Source organism: Microcaecilia unicolor, chromosome 4, assembly GCF_901765095.1.
Source record: "Microcaecilia unicolor chromosome 4, aMicUni1.1, whole genome shotgun sequence".
Lineage (NCBI taxonomy): Eukaryota > Metazoa > Chordata > Amphibia > Gymnophiona > Siphonopidae > Microcaecilia > Microcaecilia unicolor.
Genome location: NC_044034.1, coordinates 294,518,064 through 294,537,107, shown reverse-complemented (window position 1 = coordinate 294,537,107; position 19,044 = coordinate 294,518,064). Strand labels below are relative to the sequence as shown.

At 46.6% G+C, this 19,044-nt stretch overlaps 1 protein-coding gene and 1 long non-coding RNA gene across 2 annotated transcripts in view; one reads left to right on the top strand and one right to left on the bottom strand.

The window, feature by feature from the left end:
- The window catches only part of PGAM2 (phosphoglycerate mutase 2), a 40,360-nt gene extending 23,315 nt beyond the window's left edge, over positions 1 to 17,045 (top strand). Inside the window, exon 4 of the mRNA XM_030201737.1 lies at positions 15,940 to 17,045. Coding sequence (XP_030057597.1) covers positions 15,940 to 16,109 — 170 coding nt within the window. The 3' untranslated portion in view covers positions 16,110 to 17,045. The remainder of the gene's footprint in view (positions 1 to 15,939) is intronic.
- The window catches only part of LOC115469263, a 57,598-nt gene that overhangs the window by 19,910 nt on the left and 18,644 nt on the right, over positions 1 to 19,044 (bottom strand). The window lies entirely within an intron of this gene.

Below are 19,044 nucleotides of genomic sequence, written 5' to 3'. Positions count from 1 at the left end.
CAGTGCTAAATTTTAATCCCAAGCCTGATTGAGAGCCACAGAGTATTGAGAAGTTGGACAGATATTCCATTAATTACTTGGTGATGATTCCTTCCAAGATGTTGCTTCCACTCCTACCTTATTGACAGATCTAATATTGTTAGTTGGATGAATTTCACTTCTCTCCCCTGTGGAGTCCCCCAGGGCCCCATCCTGGCACCCACACTCTTCAACATCTTTATAGCACCGTTACTGATTCTCATGGGCTCACTTCCCTTGCATACACAGTTGATATTCAATATTGGCAAGCTTGAACTGTAATGATAGAGAAGAATTTGATCTTCTTAACCATAATCTTGATCATATGGCCCCCAATGGTTACAATTTAATAAATGCAGACTAAATTCTGAAAAGACCAGGGGGCTCCTCATTGGGTGCCATGGAAGCGCCACTCCAATAGCACCAATCCTTCTGGCAGGAACACCAGTTTCTTTCAGCCCCTCAGTAAAACATTTTGGATTTTTTCTTGATAGCACCATAAGTTTAACCTCCGCCCTCTAATACCATTCATTATTGTTTCTTTAAATTAAAACAGATCTACTCCATTCGCCATCTGTTTAATCAGACAGCCCTTCACATCCTTACTCACTCTCTTGTCATAACATACCTGGACTACAGCAACTCCCTCCTTCATGAAATTAGGATTCAGGATCTTCTCCGTGTTCAGGTTAACAATCTTTCTGGCATGAACACCAGTTTCTTTCAGCCCCTAAATACAATTTTTAAGATTTTTTCCTTGATAGCACTATGAGTTTTCAACATTAGCTCTCAAACACTATTTATAATTCTTTCTTTCAATTAAAACAGATCTACTCTATTCGCCATCTGTTTAATCAGACAGCCCTTTGCATCTTTACTCACTCTTCCTATATAATAATTCTCACCTCCAACGTTCTAATGTGCCTGGTACCGTGGCTCCCTCGGAGATGGTCTGCTAGGCAGTTTAGAATGCACTGACATCAGTGATGTCACTGACATCTGATTCCAAGGCAAGGGTAGGAGTAGGGAAACACGCTCAGTGCCCCCCCTCGGTGCAACACCCAAGCCCCTGCCCTGTAAAACTGCGAGCCAGGCAGGGGGAGGAGTCGTGTTTCAGGTTTAAAATCTTTTTTTGGCTTTTTTCTTTTTGTACCGGCCGCTGCTGCTCAACAGGAGACGCAGCAGCGGCCGGACAGCGTTAGTATTGGCGGCTGTGGGTGGCAAGGGGATTGATGTGCCCAAGGGGGGGGGGGTAGGGGCTTGGGTGATGCGCTGGGGGGGTAGGGGCTTGTGTGATGCGCCAAGGGGGGGAGGGGAGGGTCGCTGGACATGGGTGGCTGGAGGGGGGCACGGAAGAGGGAGGTGGGGAGGGGGTCCTGAGACCAGATGGGTGTCTGCAGGGGAGGGCAGGGGAGACAGAAGGGACGCTGCAGGGGGGGCAGGGGGAGAGGAGGGTCACTGGACATGGGTGGCTGCAGGGGGGTCAGGGGAGAGAGGTGGGTCGCTGGACATGGGTGGCTACAGGGGGGGGCAAGGGGAAAGGAGAGGAGAGTCGCTGGACATGGGTGGCTGCAGGGGGAGCAGGGGAGAGAGGAGGGCCGCTGCACATGCTTGGCTGCAGGGGCAGAGGAGGGTTGGTGGGGAGGGGGTCCTGAGACCAGATGGGTGGCTGCAGGGGGGGCAGGGGAGACAGGAAGGACGCTGCAGGGGGGGATGACCTTGCTAGCGCCCGTTTCATTGCCTACCGAAACGGGCCTTTTATACTAGTTTTGTCATAATACACCTGGACTACTGCAACTCCCTTCTCCACGGAATAGGGATTCAGAATCTTTGTTGTCTTCGGGTTATTCAAAATTTGGCTGTGAAGTTTGTCACTGGCTCCAAGAAAATGATCACGCCACCCCTCTACTCCACACACAGCACTGGCTACTAGTCTCCCACAGAATTAGGAAGGGTGCAGGGATGCAGTGCCTATTGCCTGATGCATGTAGGACTGGATAGTTTGTACATTGGGTGCAGCAATGCAGTGCCTGTTGCCTCTTGGACTGGATAGTTTGTAGGATGAGTGTAAGGATGCAGTGCCTATTGCCTGTTGTGTCTAGGACTGTAGAGTTTGTAGGATGGGTGGAGTGCCTGTTGCCTCTCAGACTGAATAATTTGTAGGATGGGTACAGGGATGCAGTGCTTGTTGCCTCTAGGAAAGGTAGTTTGTAGGATGGATGCAGTGATGCAATGCCTGTAGGACTGGATAGTTTGGATGGGTGCAGGAATGTAATGCCTATTGCCTGTTGCCTCTATGACTGGGTAATTTGTAATCTTTCCTCTGCTCTTGACACCCTTGCACCGTCCACCTCCCGGCCCACAAGACGTACCAATCCCCAGCCCTGGCTGACCCCTTGCACCCGATACCTCCGCTCCTGCGCCCGTTCGGCTGAACGCCTCTGGAGGAAATCTCGCACCCTTACTGACTTCATTCACTTCAAATTCATGCTATCCTCCTTCCAATCCTCCCTATTCCTCGCTAAGCAGGACTACTATATCCAATTGACCAATTCCCTCAGCTCTAACCCTCGTCGTCTATTCGCCACCCTCAACTCCCTCCTCAAAGTGCCCTCTGCTCCCACCCCCCCTTCACTCTCTCCTCAATCTCTAGCCCACTACTTCCGTGACAAGGTCCAGAAGATCAACCTCGAATTCTCCACTACTCCCTCTCCTCCTCTTCAGCCTATATCTCACTCTGTCATCCAACCTACCCAGGCCTCCTTCTCCTCCTTTCCTGCTATCACCGAAGAGGAAATCACCCATCTCCTCTCCTCCTCGAAAGCCACCACTTGTTCCTCTGACCCCATCCCCACTAACCTACTCAACACCATCACTCCTACCATCACCCCCATCATCTGTCATATCCTTAACCTCTCTCTCTCCACTGCATCTGTCCCGGACACCTTCAAGCATGCTGTGGTCACTCCACTCCTCAAAAAACCATCACTTGACCCTACCTGTCCCTCCAACTACCGCACCATTTCCCTCCTACCCTTCCTCTCCAAGATACTTGAACGCGCCGTTCACAGCCGCTGTATTGATTTTCTCTCCTCTCATGCCATCCTTGATCCGCTTCAATCCGGCTTTCGCCCCCTACACTCAACAGAAACAGCACTATCTAAAGTCTGCAATGACCTATTCCTCGCCAAATCCAAAGGTCACTACTCCATCCTCATCCTCCTCGACCTCTCCGCCGCCTTTGACACTGTCAATCACAACCTACTTCTTGACACACTGTCCTCCCTTGGGTTCCAGGGCTCTGTCCTCTCCTGGTTCTCCTCTTATCTCTCCCATCGTACCTTCAGAGTACACTCTCATGGTGCGTCCTCCTCCCCTATCCCGCTCTCTGTTGGAGTTCCTCAGGGATCTGTCCTTGGGCCCCTTCTTTTCTCAATCTACACCTCTTCCCTAGGCTCCCTGATTTCTTCTCATGGTTTCCACTATCATCTTTATGCCGACGACACCCAGCTTTATCTCTCCACACCACAAATCACTGCGGATACCCAGGCCAAAGTCTCGGCCTGCTTATCCGACATTGCTGCTTGGATGTCCAACCGCCACCTGAAACTGAATATGTCTAAGACTGAACTTATTGTTTTCCCACCCAAACCCACTTCCCCTCTCCCTTCACTCTCTATCTCAGTTGATAACACCCTCATCGTCCCCGTCTCATCTGCCCGCAACCTCGGTGTCATGTTCGACTCCTCCCTCTCCTTTTCTGCGCACATCCAGCAGATAGCCAAGACCTGTCGCTTCTTCCTCTATAACATTAGCAAAATTCGCCCCTTCCTCTCCGAGCACACCACCCGAACTCTCATCCACTCTCTCATTACCTCTCGCCTTGACTACTGCAACCTACTCCTGACCGGCCTCCCACGTAGCCATCTATCGCCCCTTCAGTCCATCCAGAACTCTGCCGCACGTCTTATCTTCTGCCTTAACCGATATACTCATGTCACCCCTCTCCTCAAGTCACTTCACTGGCTCCCAATCGGATACCACATACAGTTCAAGCTTCTCTTACTCACCTACAAATGCACTCGATCTGCGGCCCCTCCGTACCTCTCTACCCTCATCTCCCCTTACGTCCCTACCCATAACCTCCGCTCTCAAGACAAATCCCTCCTTTCAGTACCCTTCTCCACCACCTCCAACTCCAGGCTCCGCCCCTTCTGTCTCGCCTCACCCCACGCCTGGAACAAACTCCCTGAGCCCATACGCCGTGCCCCCTCCCTACCCATCTTCAAATCAATGCTCAAAGCCCACCTCTTCAATATCGCCTTCGGCACCTAACCACTTCACCTCTTCTCAGGAAAACTTATCTACCCCAACTTGACATTTCGTCCTTTAGATTGTAAGCTCTTCCGAGCAGGGACCGTCCTTAATTGTTAATTTGTACAGCGCTGCGTAACCCTAGTAGCGCTCTAGAAATGTTAAGTAGTAGTAGTAGTAGTAGAATGGGTGCAGAAATAAGAGTCCATCACCTCTAGGACTGGATAGCTTGGGGAAGAGTGCAGGGATGTGTTGTGTGGTGCATGTGGCCTATGGCCACTGCATCCCTAGTTTGTAGGTTGGGTGCATGGATGCCGTACTTCTAGGAATGGATAGTTTTTAGGATGGGTGCAGGGATGCAGTGTCTGTAATCTTTAGGACTGGATATCGAGGGTCGGTTGCAGGAATACAAAACATGTTGCCATCAGGATTAACTTATTCCAGGGATAGGCACAGGGATAGGAACCTTTTTATGTGGTGGGGCAATGTTTGTGTGTGTGAGTGTGTGAGAAATTTGCTGTCTCTGAATGTGTTTGACTTTTGGTGCTTTTAATCCTGCATCTTTCATAACCCTAAATGCTTTACTATTTATTTTAACAAAAAGTATGGAGCATGTCTGAATTTCTTCTGAAGACAGAGCATTCCAGCAGGATGCAGCTCCATCAGAAGCTTCTCTAAATGCCAGAAGTTTGTACAGTCTGGCATTGATAATACAACCCCCATTACCCTCCCAGTGGGCTATCTGGCTGTCCAGCACTAGTCTAGACTAAGTTCAGTTTTTGGAATATATGTGCTAAGAGCATGATAAATCCAGAGGGAGATGTAGTTTGTAATCCTTGGCTGAGAAGATGCACAGGACAAAGAAAGTCAATAGTGGCCGGTTCAAATCCCACTGCTGCTCCTTGTGATCTTGGGCAAGTCACTTAACCCTCCATTGCCTCAGGTACAAACTTAGATTGTGAGCCCTCCTGGGACATAGAAATATCCAGAGTACCTGAATGTAAACTCACCTTGAGCTACTACTGAAAAAGGTGTGAGAAAAATCTAAATAAATAAATAAAGAAGGAAAGAAAGAGGGATTATAAAAGAGGGGAAATCCAGGCATTTGTGACTGAAGGTTCATGGTGACATAGCCCCAGAAGAGACTGGTTCCAGCTGAGCAGGAAGCCCAGAAGAGCAGGTAGAAACAGGCATGAAGAAAATCAACTCATTAAATCTGTCCCTTCAAATCCAGACAGTGTACTATTCAACCGACTATATTCCTGGCCACCAGCCAATCTGGTAAGCAGCAGGTTCAAGTCTAAACCAGGAGTGGAACCCTGTCTTCTGCACCCCTAGAGTTCAGGTTTACAGGCCCTCCTAGGGCACCTTCAGTGAGTGATATTCCTCTGAGCTTCCCAATAGCAGTCACAGGTTTGCACAAAGCACTGTGAGGATTTGTGTCCTAGTCAAGTAAGGGAAGTTGAAGGTTGCCTTGCTATTCTCAGCAAAGAGAATCACATTGCAGAGAGGATCATCTGTTCTTATATTATCCTTCCAAGCCCCTTTATGCTATGCTGATCTTACAATTCCCTATCTATGACTCCTCCTTCCTGTCTGCAACTGTTTCACACTGCTCCTCACTCAAGGGTAGCACCCAATGATTCATTTCCTTCCCCGGCCCTCACCATCTCAACCAAGGACCCCTCCCTCTACCCTCTCTCTGTAAAGGTCATAAGCATTCCAGACAGGCTTCCAGGATCACAGTGGCCAGAAGGTCAAATCTGATCTTGAACTGAGAGCCAAATGATGTTAGCATGAAAAGGAATTCTTTGAGGGCTCCCAGGTCAGGGATCCACAGTTCCCTGGCTAACTAAAAGGCTTTCTGTTTCAAGCATTTTCTTCTGAGACAAACTACGGGGCTTGCAGGTCCCCTAATGTATCCTCCCTTTTCTGAAGTGGCCGTTTCCCCTGATGTCACATTATGTGAGATCAGGAAACATCACATCTGGCAGAGGTGTAGCAAGAATGATATAAGAGCTGCCAGTAAACAGAGAAAACATTACCAGAAAACAGTAAAGCAGCTTCCCTGGGCTAGTCCTTAGCCATGACTTGCCAATGATATAAAAAGACTCAAAGCGATTCAGAGGTAAGCAACCATAATGGTATGGAGTATCTGTCAGAAGGCTAATGAGAAGAGACTTGAAAACCTGAATATGTATACCCTGCAGGAGAGGAGGGATAGGGGAGATATGATATACACATGTTAAATGTATTAATGAACAAACAAATCTCTTTCAAAGATGGGGAATCTATAGAGCTAGGGAAAATGACGTGACGTTGCAAGGGGGAGAACGGAAAACAACATCAGGAAATAACTTTTTCATGGAGATGATGGTGGATGCCTAGAATGTAACATAGAGGGGCATAATCGAACGGGGACGGCCATGGTGTCCATCTCTAAGGATGTGCCGGCGAAGGGGAGGGGGGGCCACCCGTATTATCGAAACAAGATAGACGTCCATCTTTCGTTTCAATAATACGGTCGGGGACACCCAAATCTCAGCATTTAGGTTGACCTTAGAGATGGTTGACCTAAATGTTGAGATGGCCTACCTTGAGATGGTCGTCCCCGGTTTTCAGCGATAATGGAAACCGAGGATGACCATCTCAAAAACAACCAAATCCAAGCCATTTGGTCGTAGGAGGAGCCAGCATTTGTAGTGCACTGGTCTCCCCTGACATGCCAGGACACCAACCGGGCACCCTAAGGGGCACTGCAGTGGACTTCAGAAAAAGCTCCCAGGTACATAGCTCCCTTACCTTGTGTGCTGAGCCCCCCCAAAACCACTACCCACAACTGTACACCACTACCATAGCCCTAAGGGGTGAAGGGGGGCACCTAGATGTGGGTACAGTGGGTTTCGGGTGGGTTTTGAAGGGCTCATATTTATCACCACAAGTGTAACAGGTAGGGGGGGATGGGCCTGTGTCTGCTTGCCTGAAGTGCACTGCACCCAATAAAACTGCTCCAGGGACCTGCATACTGCTGTCATGGAGCTGGGTATGATATTTGAGGCTGGCAAAAAATATTAAAACAAATTTTTTTGAGGGTGGGAGGGGATTAATGTCCACTGGGGGAGTAAGGGGAGGTGATCCCCGATTCTCTTCGGTGGTCATCTGATCAGTTCGGGCACCTTTTTGTGGCTTGGTCGTAAGAAAAAAAGGACCAGGTAAAGCTGTCCAATTGTTCGTCAGGGACGCCCTTTTTTTTCCATTATGGGTCGAGGACACCCATGTGTTAGGCAGGGCCGGTCTTAGCAAGTGCGGGGCCCTATGCAGACCAATTTGGTGGGGCCCCATCCTAGCCCTGCCCCACCATAGCTCCGCCCCCACCGTAGCCCCGCCCCTACCCTAGCTCCACCCCATTGATAAGATTATTCCATTTTTAGAACATTTTTTATTTATGAAATTTCAAATAAAGACAAATGAAGCTAAACTTGTACAAAAAAACTGATTGAAATAATAAGCACAATGCTATCATGAAACCTCCCCGCCCCAGAAATTATTCAGTTCAAGTCCACTACAATTAGTAGTTCCAATTCTCATAACAAAGGAGAATAAAGGAAAAATATTAAGAAAAGATTCAGTACTTTCAAATTCCCCTATTACTCTGTAACCCATATATGCAATAAAATAAAAATGAAATGAAAAGATATACAATAAAATAAAGTGATGTGTGAAATATAATGTACAATATAAAAACATATAGACCACCAATGTATTAAAATTGTTTTAAAATATATACCACAGCTCTCTGACTCAAGAAGACTCCGACTCTGTCTGTCATCCATAACTGTCTGACAACACACAGAAAAAAAATAAGTAAAAACAAATTGTCACAATTAATACCTTATACACCAATATACCAGCCATACGGAAAATGCAGACCGTCAACAATATGAAGCTAGCAAGGGATCATAATATCACAATTCTCATGTAGAGCCACAAAACACCCTTTTAGAGGTAGTGTGTCATGATTTAGGCTCTACACCCTTTCTGATGTTTGGTGCCACCTTTGTAAGGCCAACACACAATCTCTCCACTGCAAAACACTATACACAAACTTGTGCAAAAACACACTCATAACCTTAACAAACCATAAACAGCACTAATTCCAAGGACAGGACGAGCTACAACCTTATGCGTGGCGTGGAAAGGCAACCGTAATTACACCTGGCTCTAAAACACCAGTGCACAACCTAGTGAAAAAAAAACAAACAAAAAGGGATTCAAATTATACGCTAGCAGAATACTGCACCTTCCTTGATCACACCTGAAAAACACATGAAGGCAAAATACTGAACTGGAAAGTTACCTCAAGAAGTCAGACTCAGCATGCAGCAATACTACAAAAATTGAAACGTACATGAAAAATATCACAGATGCACATTTCCAAAAACTGACGTATTCCAATTAATAAATCCTGAATAAAATAGTTTTTTCTACCTTTGTTGTCTGGTGACTTTGTTTTTCTGATCATGCTGGCTCAGTATCCGATTGTGCTGCTATCTGCCCTCTTAACTCCGTTTCCAGGGCTTCCTTTCCATTTATTTCTTTACTTTCCGCCTTTCTTCTTCATTTCTTGCCCTACATCCATAAGTAAAAGCTAGGTCCTCCGCAGACATGACTGTCCAGTGGATCCAGCTTCTGCCTATTTTCTATATCCATGTGCACTTTTTCTCCTCTCTTCTTTTTCCCTCACCTCATCTCCTTCCTCACTCTTCCCTCGCCTCCATCCATGTCCAGCATTTCTTCTCTCTCCTCCATTCACCCATGTCCAGCGACCCTCCTGTCCCCCCTGCCATCCATCTATTTCCAGCAACCCCCACTGTCCCCTCTGCCCTCCCCTGCCATCCACCTATGTCCAGAAACCCCCCTCCCATGCCATCTACCCATGTCCAGAAACCCCCTCCCCTGCCATCCACCCATGTCCAGCGACCCTCCTGTGCCCCCTGCCCTCCCCTGCCCTCCACCTATGTCCAGAAGCCCCCCTCCCCTGCCATCCACCCATGTCCAGCGACCCTCCTGTGCCCCCTACCCTCAACCTATGTCCAGAAACCCCCTCCCTTGCCATCCACCCATGTCCAGTGACCCTCCTGTGGCCCCTGCCCTCCCCTGCCATCCACCTATGTCCAGAAACCCCCTTCCCTGCCATCCACCCATGTCCAGCGACCCTCCTGTGCCCCCGCCCTCCCCTGCCATCCACCTATGTCCAGAAGACCCCTCCCCTGCCATCCACCCATGTCCAGCGACCCTCCTGTGCCCCTGCCCTCAACCTATGTCCAGAAACCCCCTCCCCTGCCATCCACCCATGTCCAGCGACCCTCCTGTGCCCCCTGCCCTCCCCTGCCATCCACCTATTTCCAGAACCCCCTCCCCTGCTATCCCCCCATGTCCAGCGACCCTCCTGTGCCCTTGTCCTCCACCCATGTCCAGTGACGCGACTCTCCTTGTTCCCCTGCTCCCCCTCCCTCCAGCTGCCTGAGCCCCACTCCCGTCTGAGCCCCCCCTCCCCGACCCGCCAAACCACCCTCTTCTACCACCCGACCCGCCCGCACCTCACCTGACCCAGCATTTTTTTAAAAACTACAAGCGGCAGTGCCTCGCGTCTGTAAAAGAAGCAAAATCGCTTCGTCCATTGGCCGGCCTTCCCTCATGTCCCGCCCTTGCGGAAGTTACATCAGAGGGCGGGACATGAGGGAAGGCCGGCCAATGGACAAAGCGATTTTTCTTCTTTTACAGACGCGAGGCAGTGGCACCACCACTTGTAGATTTTTAAAAAATGCTGGGTCAGGTGAGGTGCCGGCGGGTCGGGTAGTAGAAGAGGGTCGTTTGGCGGGTCGGGCAAGGGGGGCTTAGATGGGGGAGGGGCTCAGACGGCTGGAGGGAGGTGGAGCAGGGGAACGAGGACTGGAGAGTCGTGTCGCTGGACATGGAGGGCAGGCGAGCAGTGGCGGTGGTCGGAGAGGCGAGGCAGACTTGAGGTGCGCCGCGCGGGGCCCCCTTAGGCGCAGGGCCCTATGCGGCCGCCTCGGTCGCCTCTGCCTAAGATCGGCCCTGGTGTTAGGCATGCCCTAGTCCCGCCTTTGCTACGCCTCTGACACGCCCCCGGGAACTTTGGTCATCCCTGTGATGGAAAGCAGTTGGGGACGCCCAAAATCGGCTTTCGATTATGCTGATTTGGGCGACCCTGTGAGGACGCCCATCTTGCAATTTGTGTCGAAAGATGGGCGTCCTTCTCTTTCGAAAATAAGCCTGCTAGTGTACCTCCAAACAACTTCTTTTATCAAACCCAAACTCCACCCCTGCTGTCACTCTTTACAGGGAAACCACTTTCTCTCTGCATCTTATTTCAACACCCCTCCCTTGGGTTGGGCTTCCTCCCACTCAGGGACATTCCAACACTCCAGCCCACTGGCAGGGACCTCGCTCCTCCCAGGGCTCTGGAACATCTAACACCACCTTTAGTAATACCCATTCCATGGGGTATTACATTTATTTGCTTGTGTAAATTGCTTCGGGTCAGCTGGTGGAAGCGATCAATAAATGCAAGTAAATAAATAAACAAACACAATTGTGTAAAAGTAGGCACACTCTTTTCATGCACCTACTTTTTACACATGTGTACAGCTGCACAAGCCCTTTCCATGTTGAAAATGCTTTATAAAATGACCCCCAATGAAAGCAATTTCCAAAAACCTATAACACAAGTACGTGGGTTATTGAAAACTGCCCACTCTCTCTGAGAGTAAAGGGGCACATTAATCAGGGTTGGCTCTTCCATTAGGTGAACTAGAACACTGACATTCCGAAGGCAGAAAAAGACAGCAGTCAAGTATTTTTAATTCTCTCCTTTCTAGTTCTCGCCCTCTCAGAGGCCCTACCACAGTGGTGCTTGGCCCCTGTAGCTGGCAGGAAGGAGGGCATTTAGCATAGTTTCCTCTTCAGCACATGGTAAATATTGCATTATGAGCTATGAGACTTCATAACGCATGTGGCTCACATTGCAAGACTTGCCCCGTGTGGCAGAGGGAGCTGACACACTATTAAGAATACATCCTCCTGCTAGCCCAGCAGGGACTGAGCAACTGGGGGAAGTGCTGGCTTAGGGTCTTCTGGGAAGCTGAGGCCAAGCTGGTAGGTTGCTAGAGGAGTCAGAACAAGAGGCAGAGCCAGGGTAGGGCCAGGGCACAAGGTTATAAGTTTACCTAGGGTATCAAATATTCTTGCACTGGCCTTGGGACTGAGAGTCCTTTGACTTCATGTGGCTGACAGAACCTATTGTTTTGCTTTGACTACAGCATCACTACTACAAATAAGAAGGCAGAGAGATGTTATAAGGTCCTGAAGGACAAGGGACTCCTCTCAGTCCTGACTCTATTGCTATTGCTTCAAGGCTATGAGAATTTTTCTCACCATGAAAATCTCTGAAAATAGCTGATTTTGTAATTTCTCTCTGAACATTATCCTCTGTTTCCTGCCCATTTCAGCTCTCTTCTGTATGGTTTTTCCACCTTCCTGCAGCCCTCGTTTTTTCTCTGCACAGCGCTGGAGTGAGTTAGACATGTAGGGGTTCAGGGCAGAAACTGGGGAGAGGGCCCAAAAGCCTGCCTGGAGACTGTGCCTCCTTCATATCGGAGGCACGCTTCTTAGGGCCCCCTGTGGCATTGGGGCCAGGGCAATTGCTTTGTTTGCCACCTCCTAATGCTGGTTTTGTCCCTGCATCTGCACCTTTAGGACATTTATTTATTTATTACATTTGTACCCTGCGCTTTCCCACTCATAGCAGGTTCAATGTGGCTTACATATTATATACAGGTACTTATTTGTACCTGGGGCAATGGAGGGTTAAGTGCCTGCAGTGGGAATCGAACCCAGTTCCCCAGGACCAAAGTCCACCACTCTAACCACTAGGCCACTCCTCCACTCCACATTGACACAGGGGCCACAAATAAATGCAATTCCTTGTCCTCCTCCTCCCACCTATAGCATATGTGCTTTTGATCTAAACAGAGTACACTAAGCAGAGGAGAAGCAAGACAAACTTGGGGGTTGGGGTGAATAGGAAGCAGCATGGATCTCAATGTCTCTACAGCATGCACCTGTCTAGGATTCTGGATTGGAGGGAGAGGGGGAACAAATTCTACAGGTACTGCATGAGGGTTGAAGTGCCACTGCACATTCCTTCCTACCTGGAGCCAGTAGATCTGGTTGTCACTCTGAATGCAATGGATGGTGATGTCACAATTGGATGATTCACTCTGAGACAGCGCAAGAATATGAGGCATTCTAGATCAACCTTTCAGCAGTTGTGCCTGCCCTCAATTCACTTTGAATCATTTATTTGTAGCATTTGTATCCCACATTTTCCCACCAGTTTGCAGGCCTTCCTAGTATGTTTATATCCCAGAATAGTCCTGTAATCAGTCATCATACTTTTAAATATTTAAGTTTGCTTGGTATACATATGCAAAATGGGAGGAGTTTCCAAATCATTCACTGGACAAATGCCTTTTCTTCAGGTAAATGAAAATTGGCTCTACTCCTTATTGTTAAAAAGTATATTCTGATAGCTCAAATGAGTTGGTGTGACTGTTTTGCTTTGACTCAGCTACTCTTGTCCCCCACCTCCAGTGAAGCTGCCATCCTAAGTAATTAATCTGCCAAGTCAGACCTGAATTCATTGCCTTTTCAAAAAACGTACCACCAGCAGGAAGGAACAGATTGGCTCCAAGCAATAAAGCTCAATTTCCTGTGCCATGTGCTCTTGGGGGAAACAGAAAATGCATAAAGAAACGGCAGGATTTATAAATATTGTGCCATCTGATTTTATTTCTAGACACGTCACCAAATCTCAAATTAGGGACTCTGCATCAGAAAGGGACCTTTTGCCAAAATCCATCTGCTGCCACCCTTCCTCCTCCTCCTTTTCTGACATTTTCCTAATCTCATCCATTTTGTCTTCTGCACTAAATTTTTACAGATAGTGGTAGTTAATGCAAATTTAAAAACAGATTTTGCACTAGTTTACAATTACATACATTAACTAGCTGGATGACAAATGGGGTCATTGCTCAGCCTCCTTGGGCCTAGTTAGCCTCAGATTTTAGGGATGCCAAATCTCACTCATTAAGACTGTGTCAGACTCATTTGAAGACTCTCACTCTTGCACCTTTTTGAGCCTCATCTCTCATTCATTAGTGCCAGGGCACTCATCCTGATACTGCTTTCCAGGGCTAGCACCAAGGGTATCTGACACTGTCGGCGAACCTTCAACAGGGCACCCCACCTATTCTGGGGCAGTTCAAGGCTCTCCCGTCACCCCGCTCACATCCAGCATCTCCTCTAGCTCCTCTCTCCCCCTATAGTCCAGCATCTCCCTTTCCCTACCCCTTCTCTTGTGGTGTCCAGCATCTCTCTCGTTCCCTCCTCCCCTTACCTCCCCTTCTCCCCACCCTGAGAGGTTCAATGGCTTCCTTTCTCTTCCTTAGCCCCTCATGGCTGTATCCACACCAGGGGTATAGCCAGTCCTCCAATTTTGGGGGTCCCAGGAGTGGACTTTTGGGGGGGGGGGGCAACACATTTCTCCTCTCTCCCCCGAATGCCTGAGCCACTCCCTGCTTCCGTGTGCTGCTTCTAATCTAATGTGGAACTTATTCACCATACAAATCCCATCTGGTGGCTCTAGACGGCTTACAACATAGAGACCCAAAAAAAAACAGCACATGGGGGAATTACATCAATCACAATACATTACCAAAGAACAACAATTAATAGAATTGCTTCAAATTTTTGTTAATTTGAAGCAATAAAAAAGTTTTCAGCTAATTAGATTCAGTTCTGATATATTGTGGTGAATCATTCCATATAGAAATAGCCTGGAAAGAAAACATTAGATCTAATTGACTTTTATATAGTAAACCTTTAACAATAGGATACCTTAGTAAAAATATATTAAATACTCTCGAGATGAAGAAAAAAATGAATGCGACAAAAGTTGGATTAAGAGATCTGGTAAATTAGTATGTAATTTATGAAAAACAGTAAATGCAATTTTGAAAATAATTTGAGATTTTAAAGGAAGCCAATGAAGCCTGTGAAGATACTCAGAAATGCTACCATGTTTCTTGATCTGGAAAATCAATCGAACTGCTGTATTTTGTATTAGCTGGAGTTTTCTTAAGAGCATAGAATTTAATCCCATATACAACAAATTTTATAATCCAAATGGGACAAACCAACATTTGGACCAATAGGGTGAAATGATGCTCATGGAAGTAAAATCTTATTAGATGTAATTGTCTTAATTGAAAAATAATTTTCTTCTATAAATTAGCAACTTGTGGTTCAAAAATGAAAAACAAATCCAAGACAAAACCAAGAACCTTTGAGCTGCCATCAACATGTAATATTTTAACCTGGGACAGTGTCATTTCAGAAGGGATTTGAATGGAAGGTTTCCAAAACCAAAGAACTTTGGTCTTACTAGCATTTAATATGAGTACATTAGTATATATAATAATGTGAGCTGAGCTTGTGAGAGAAGTCCTGGCATTGGCGGCAGCAGGTGCACTGTGGATTTCTGCATTACGGAAGCAGCACAAGGAGGAGGGGTGTGGCTCAGGCACTGTATTCTTTTGACTGGCGGAGCTTTGGCATCCCTGCCAGCCATTTAAGGGGGTGCAGCAGGTATGGAGGGGACCCATGCCCAAAGTGGGGGGGCCAAGCAAAACTATGGAAGACATCAAAGCCAGCGTGGGGCCTTGAACATTCGTGCATACTCAAGACCTGTTGGGTTCTACCTCTTGTGGAACAGGGTTGGAACCCAGTAGGCCTGGAGCATGTGCAGATGCTCAAGGCCTTGTGCTGGCCATGATGTCTTCCATAGGCATGCCAACTGTTGCATCAGTGCTGCCCTCCCCCCAGTTGTGCAGCCCTAGGCAGACACTTAGACTGGCTAGTGGCACTATGGGGGTGCAAGGAAGGAGCAAATGTTCCCCCCAAATTGCCTCCATATCTCCCCTCCCCTCCCCCATTCCGTCCTGCATTTCTGGGATCTTCCTTTCCCTTCCCTCTGTTGCCCCTCCCCTTGCACAGGCCCTACAAACTTGCATCTTCGCTGCAGTAGGGTAGAGTTAGGACTAAGTTTTCTTAGGATTTGCTTGCAACTTTTCAGAGTTCTGTTTAAGCTTAGCCGGTGGTGGGAGGCAGGGCTGGTGGTTGGGAGGTGGGGATAGTGCTGGGCAGACTTATATGGTCTGTGCCAGAGCCGGTGGTGGGAGGCGTGGCTAGTGGTTGGGAGGCGGGGCTAGTGCTGGGCAGATTTATACGGTCTGTGCCCTGAAAAAGACAGGTACAAATCAAGGTAAGGCATACACAAAAAATGGCACGTGTGAGTTTATCTTGTTGGGCAGACTGGGTGGACCGTGCAGGTCTTTTTCTGCCGTCATCTACTATGTTACTATGTTTTTATACTATAGTGCCTCTTGATGGCGTACAGTCCAGCTAGGGGTAATTTCTTCTCCTTCTCTTAAAGTGCTTTCTTTCTTGCTGCTTCCTCATCAGACATGTCAGATGCAGCGATTATGGAGCTGAACCTGCCTACAGGCATCCCTATCGTTTATGAGCTGGATGACAACCTGAAGCCCCTGAAGCCCATGCAGTTCCTGGGAGATGAAGAGACCGTGCGCAAGGCCATGGAGGCTGTGGCTGCTCAGGGAAAGGTCAAGAAATGAAGGCGACACAACTACCCCTGCCCCCAACACTGGTGCATCCCTGCCTTTGAGACATCAGCACCCATTCTTCATAATTATCTTTGATGTTCCCCTATGCCAACATGCTTCAGAGATGCCAAGTTACTGAGCTAAAGGATGGAGACTTTTTGGCCAGTCCTGGTTTTGAATTTACAGCCCAAAGAGTATGGGACTTATAGTCCCTGATCCTACCCACTGAAATCCATGCTACATGCCCCATAATGCATTATGCATTGTTAATAAGCAAAGACTGGCCTAAAAACCCCCTCTTAGAATTGGAGTAACTTAGCAGTTCTGTTGTTCATGCCCTGAAACCCTCCCGGTGCCCTCTTTTGTAGCTCTGCCATTCCAACTTAAGCTATAAGACAATAATAAGCTAGGCAGTCTCATTCATGGTTCATTTAGTATTTTAAATCTTCTAATCCAGTGAATTATGGAATTTGTCATGTTGCAAATGTGCAATTGCATTTCCCAGAATGCAGTGGAACAAGATGTGGTTTTGAAATTATGCTTAGCTCCTGTCTCTCCTGGGTTGGTTGGCAGCTTCCATTCTTTTCTTCCCCTCTGTAATCTCATATTTTTCCTTCAGTGGTGCATTTTCCTGCCAAGAGCTTACAACATAGAATGAATATGGTAAATACCCCATTCACTCATCTAGTGTCCACAGCTCACTGAACTTATGCGTTTCATCTTAAGTCCAGTGTAAAGCATGAGAAGTAGCAGTGCACCTCAAATGGACCAATGATGGGTCGATAGAAGTCCCCCACAATTCCTACCAACCACTTGGCAATGTATTTATTATTGGTCGGTGATTGACATCTTGCTAACATTCACATTTTCATGCAAGCAGTATTTTCTTGACATGATATTATTTCCAGTTTTTACTGCATAGAAATAAAGGTCATTGGACTAACTTTATACCTTTTCTGACTAGCTTTTGAGAACTACTACATCGAACCGCACCTCTTCAGTTTTGTTTGTTGTTTCATTCTGCAGTAACAGACATATGTAAGAAAAGACATTTCAGCCTAAATGGGTCAGATGCTATTTGACGCTTTAAGTGAGAGAGTAGACACACACTCAGGGTACCTGGAAGACCTTACTTTCACACATTCACTGGAAGGCAACTCAAATCAGTTCCATTCTGAGCCCTGGACTGATCTGGTACTCTTGAGTTTCTGACAACAGGCACCAAAAATATTCATTTATATAGATGCAGCTAGAAATATTGTGCATTTCTGGCAGTAATGACACAGCAGACCACCATCTTTTAAAGGGGCCAGTGCTTTTAAAGCTATTGAGCCTACCCTGAGACTGCCAATTAGAAGCCCCAAACAGGCACCCCACCACCCCTTCCCCAAAGAGATCCATCTTCCTCCTGAAACTCTCCACTTTCTTAACCCCCCATCCAACTCCACAGATCTGACCCCAGATCTACCACCCTCCACAGATGCTTGATGTCTAGTGGTGGAGGACAGAAGCAATGTCCAGTTGCTACTGCCCTGTAGGCATACTGCATCAAAATGGTACTGGTCAATGCCTAGTAGTAGCAGTGTTGGGCAAGTTACTTTGTAAAAATAATATATTAAAGTTACTAATTACTGCAAGGAAAAAGTAATATATCACAGTTACTAGTTACTTGTTTAATGAAAGTAATATATTAAGTTACTGTGAAAGTAATATGTTACTTTTTAGCTACTTTTTAATTCTTGACATTACATAAATTTAACTTTAGCAATTGGAAATCCATCCAATATCAAAGAATACATCTAAACAGAAAATGTTCAAGTCTTCAAATATAAGGATCCAATACAATTAGAAAGATATTTAAGTCAAATATAGAAAAAAATATACATGGAAATAATTAGCTGAATGCCTGCATAGCTTCTACGACAAAGTTCATAATGAGGACATCAATTTGAGCCTGTGAAATTTGATGTCACAGTTAAAATCAACAGTTGGTTGAAGATGATTTTATTTCTTTGCTAGCACTGACTCCACTTCATCACTCTCAGGTTTATTACTTACCAGACACAACTTGCACTTAACATAAATATTGTTATCCTTTTTGCTTACCACATCAAAAAATATGACATATAAACAGAGTGCTTAAATGTCGAAGACCCAGCCATATTTGTTATTACCTTATGCTGCACACTTGAACAATTTTACTCAAAGGAAGTTTGTCGGAAACCGGAAGCAGCCCAATAATAGGCCTAGTGATGCAAAGAAAATCGGATTGGTGTCAGTAAAAAGTATCTCTATAAAGTAAGTAGACATTATTTATTTATTTATTTATTTGGATTTTGCTCACACCTTGTTCAGTAGTAGCGCAAGGTGAGTTACATTCAGGTACACTGGATATTTCTCTGTCCCAGGAGGGTTCACAATCTAAGTTTGTACCTGAAGCAATGGAGGGTTAAGTGACTTGCCCAAGATAACAAGGAGCAGACTAGATTCTATATAAGGTGCCTGAAAAATCAGCATGGTAAAAAAATATGAGTGCCTCTCCACGTGACCAAATCTGGTCACATCCATTTAGACCATGTTTTACTTGGCATAAATCCCGACATCTAAATTAGGTGCAGAGCAGGTGTATTCTATAATAATGACAGATTTTAGAAACACCCATGACCCACCCATTCCACACCTATAACCATGCCACCTTTTTGACTGTGCGACCTAGAATTTACGTGCACCACGTTATGGAATATGCTTAGCAAGCTCTGCACTTAAATCATAATTTATGCCAATTAGTGCTGATAATTGCTTGTTAGCATCCAATTAACAGCGCTGTTAACCAATTAAGTTATGTGCTCTGTTATAGAATATGCTTCAATTTCCATGCGGAAATTAAGACACAACATATACTGTAGAGGGGCATAGTCTATGTCCGAAAACGGGTACGTGAAGAGGC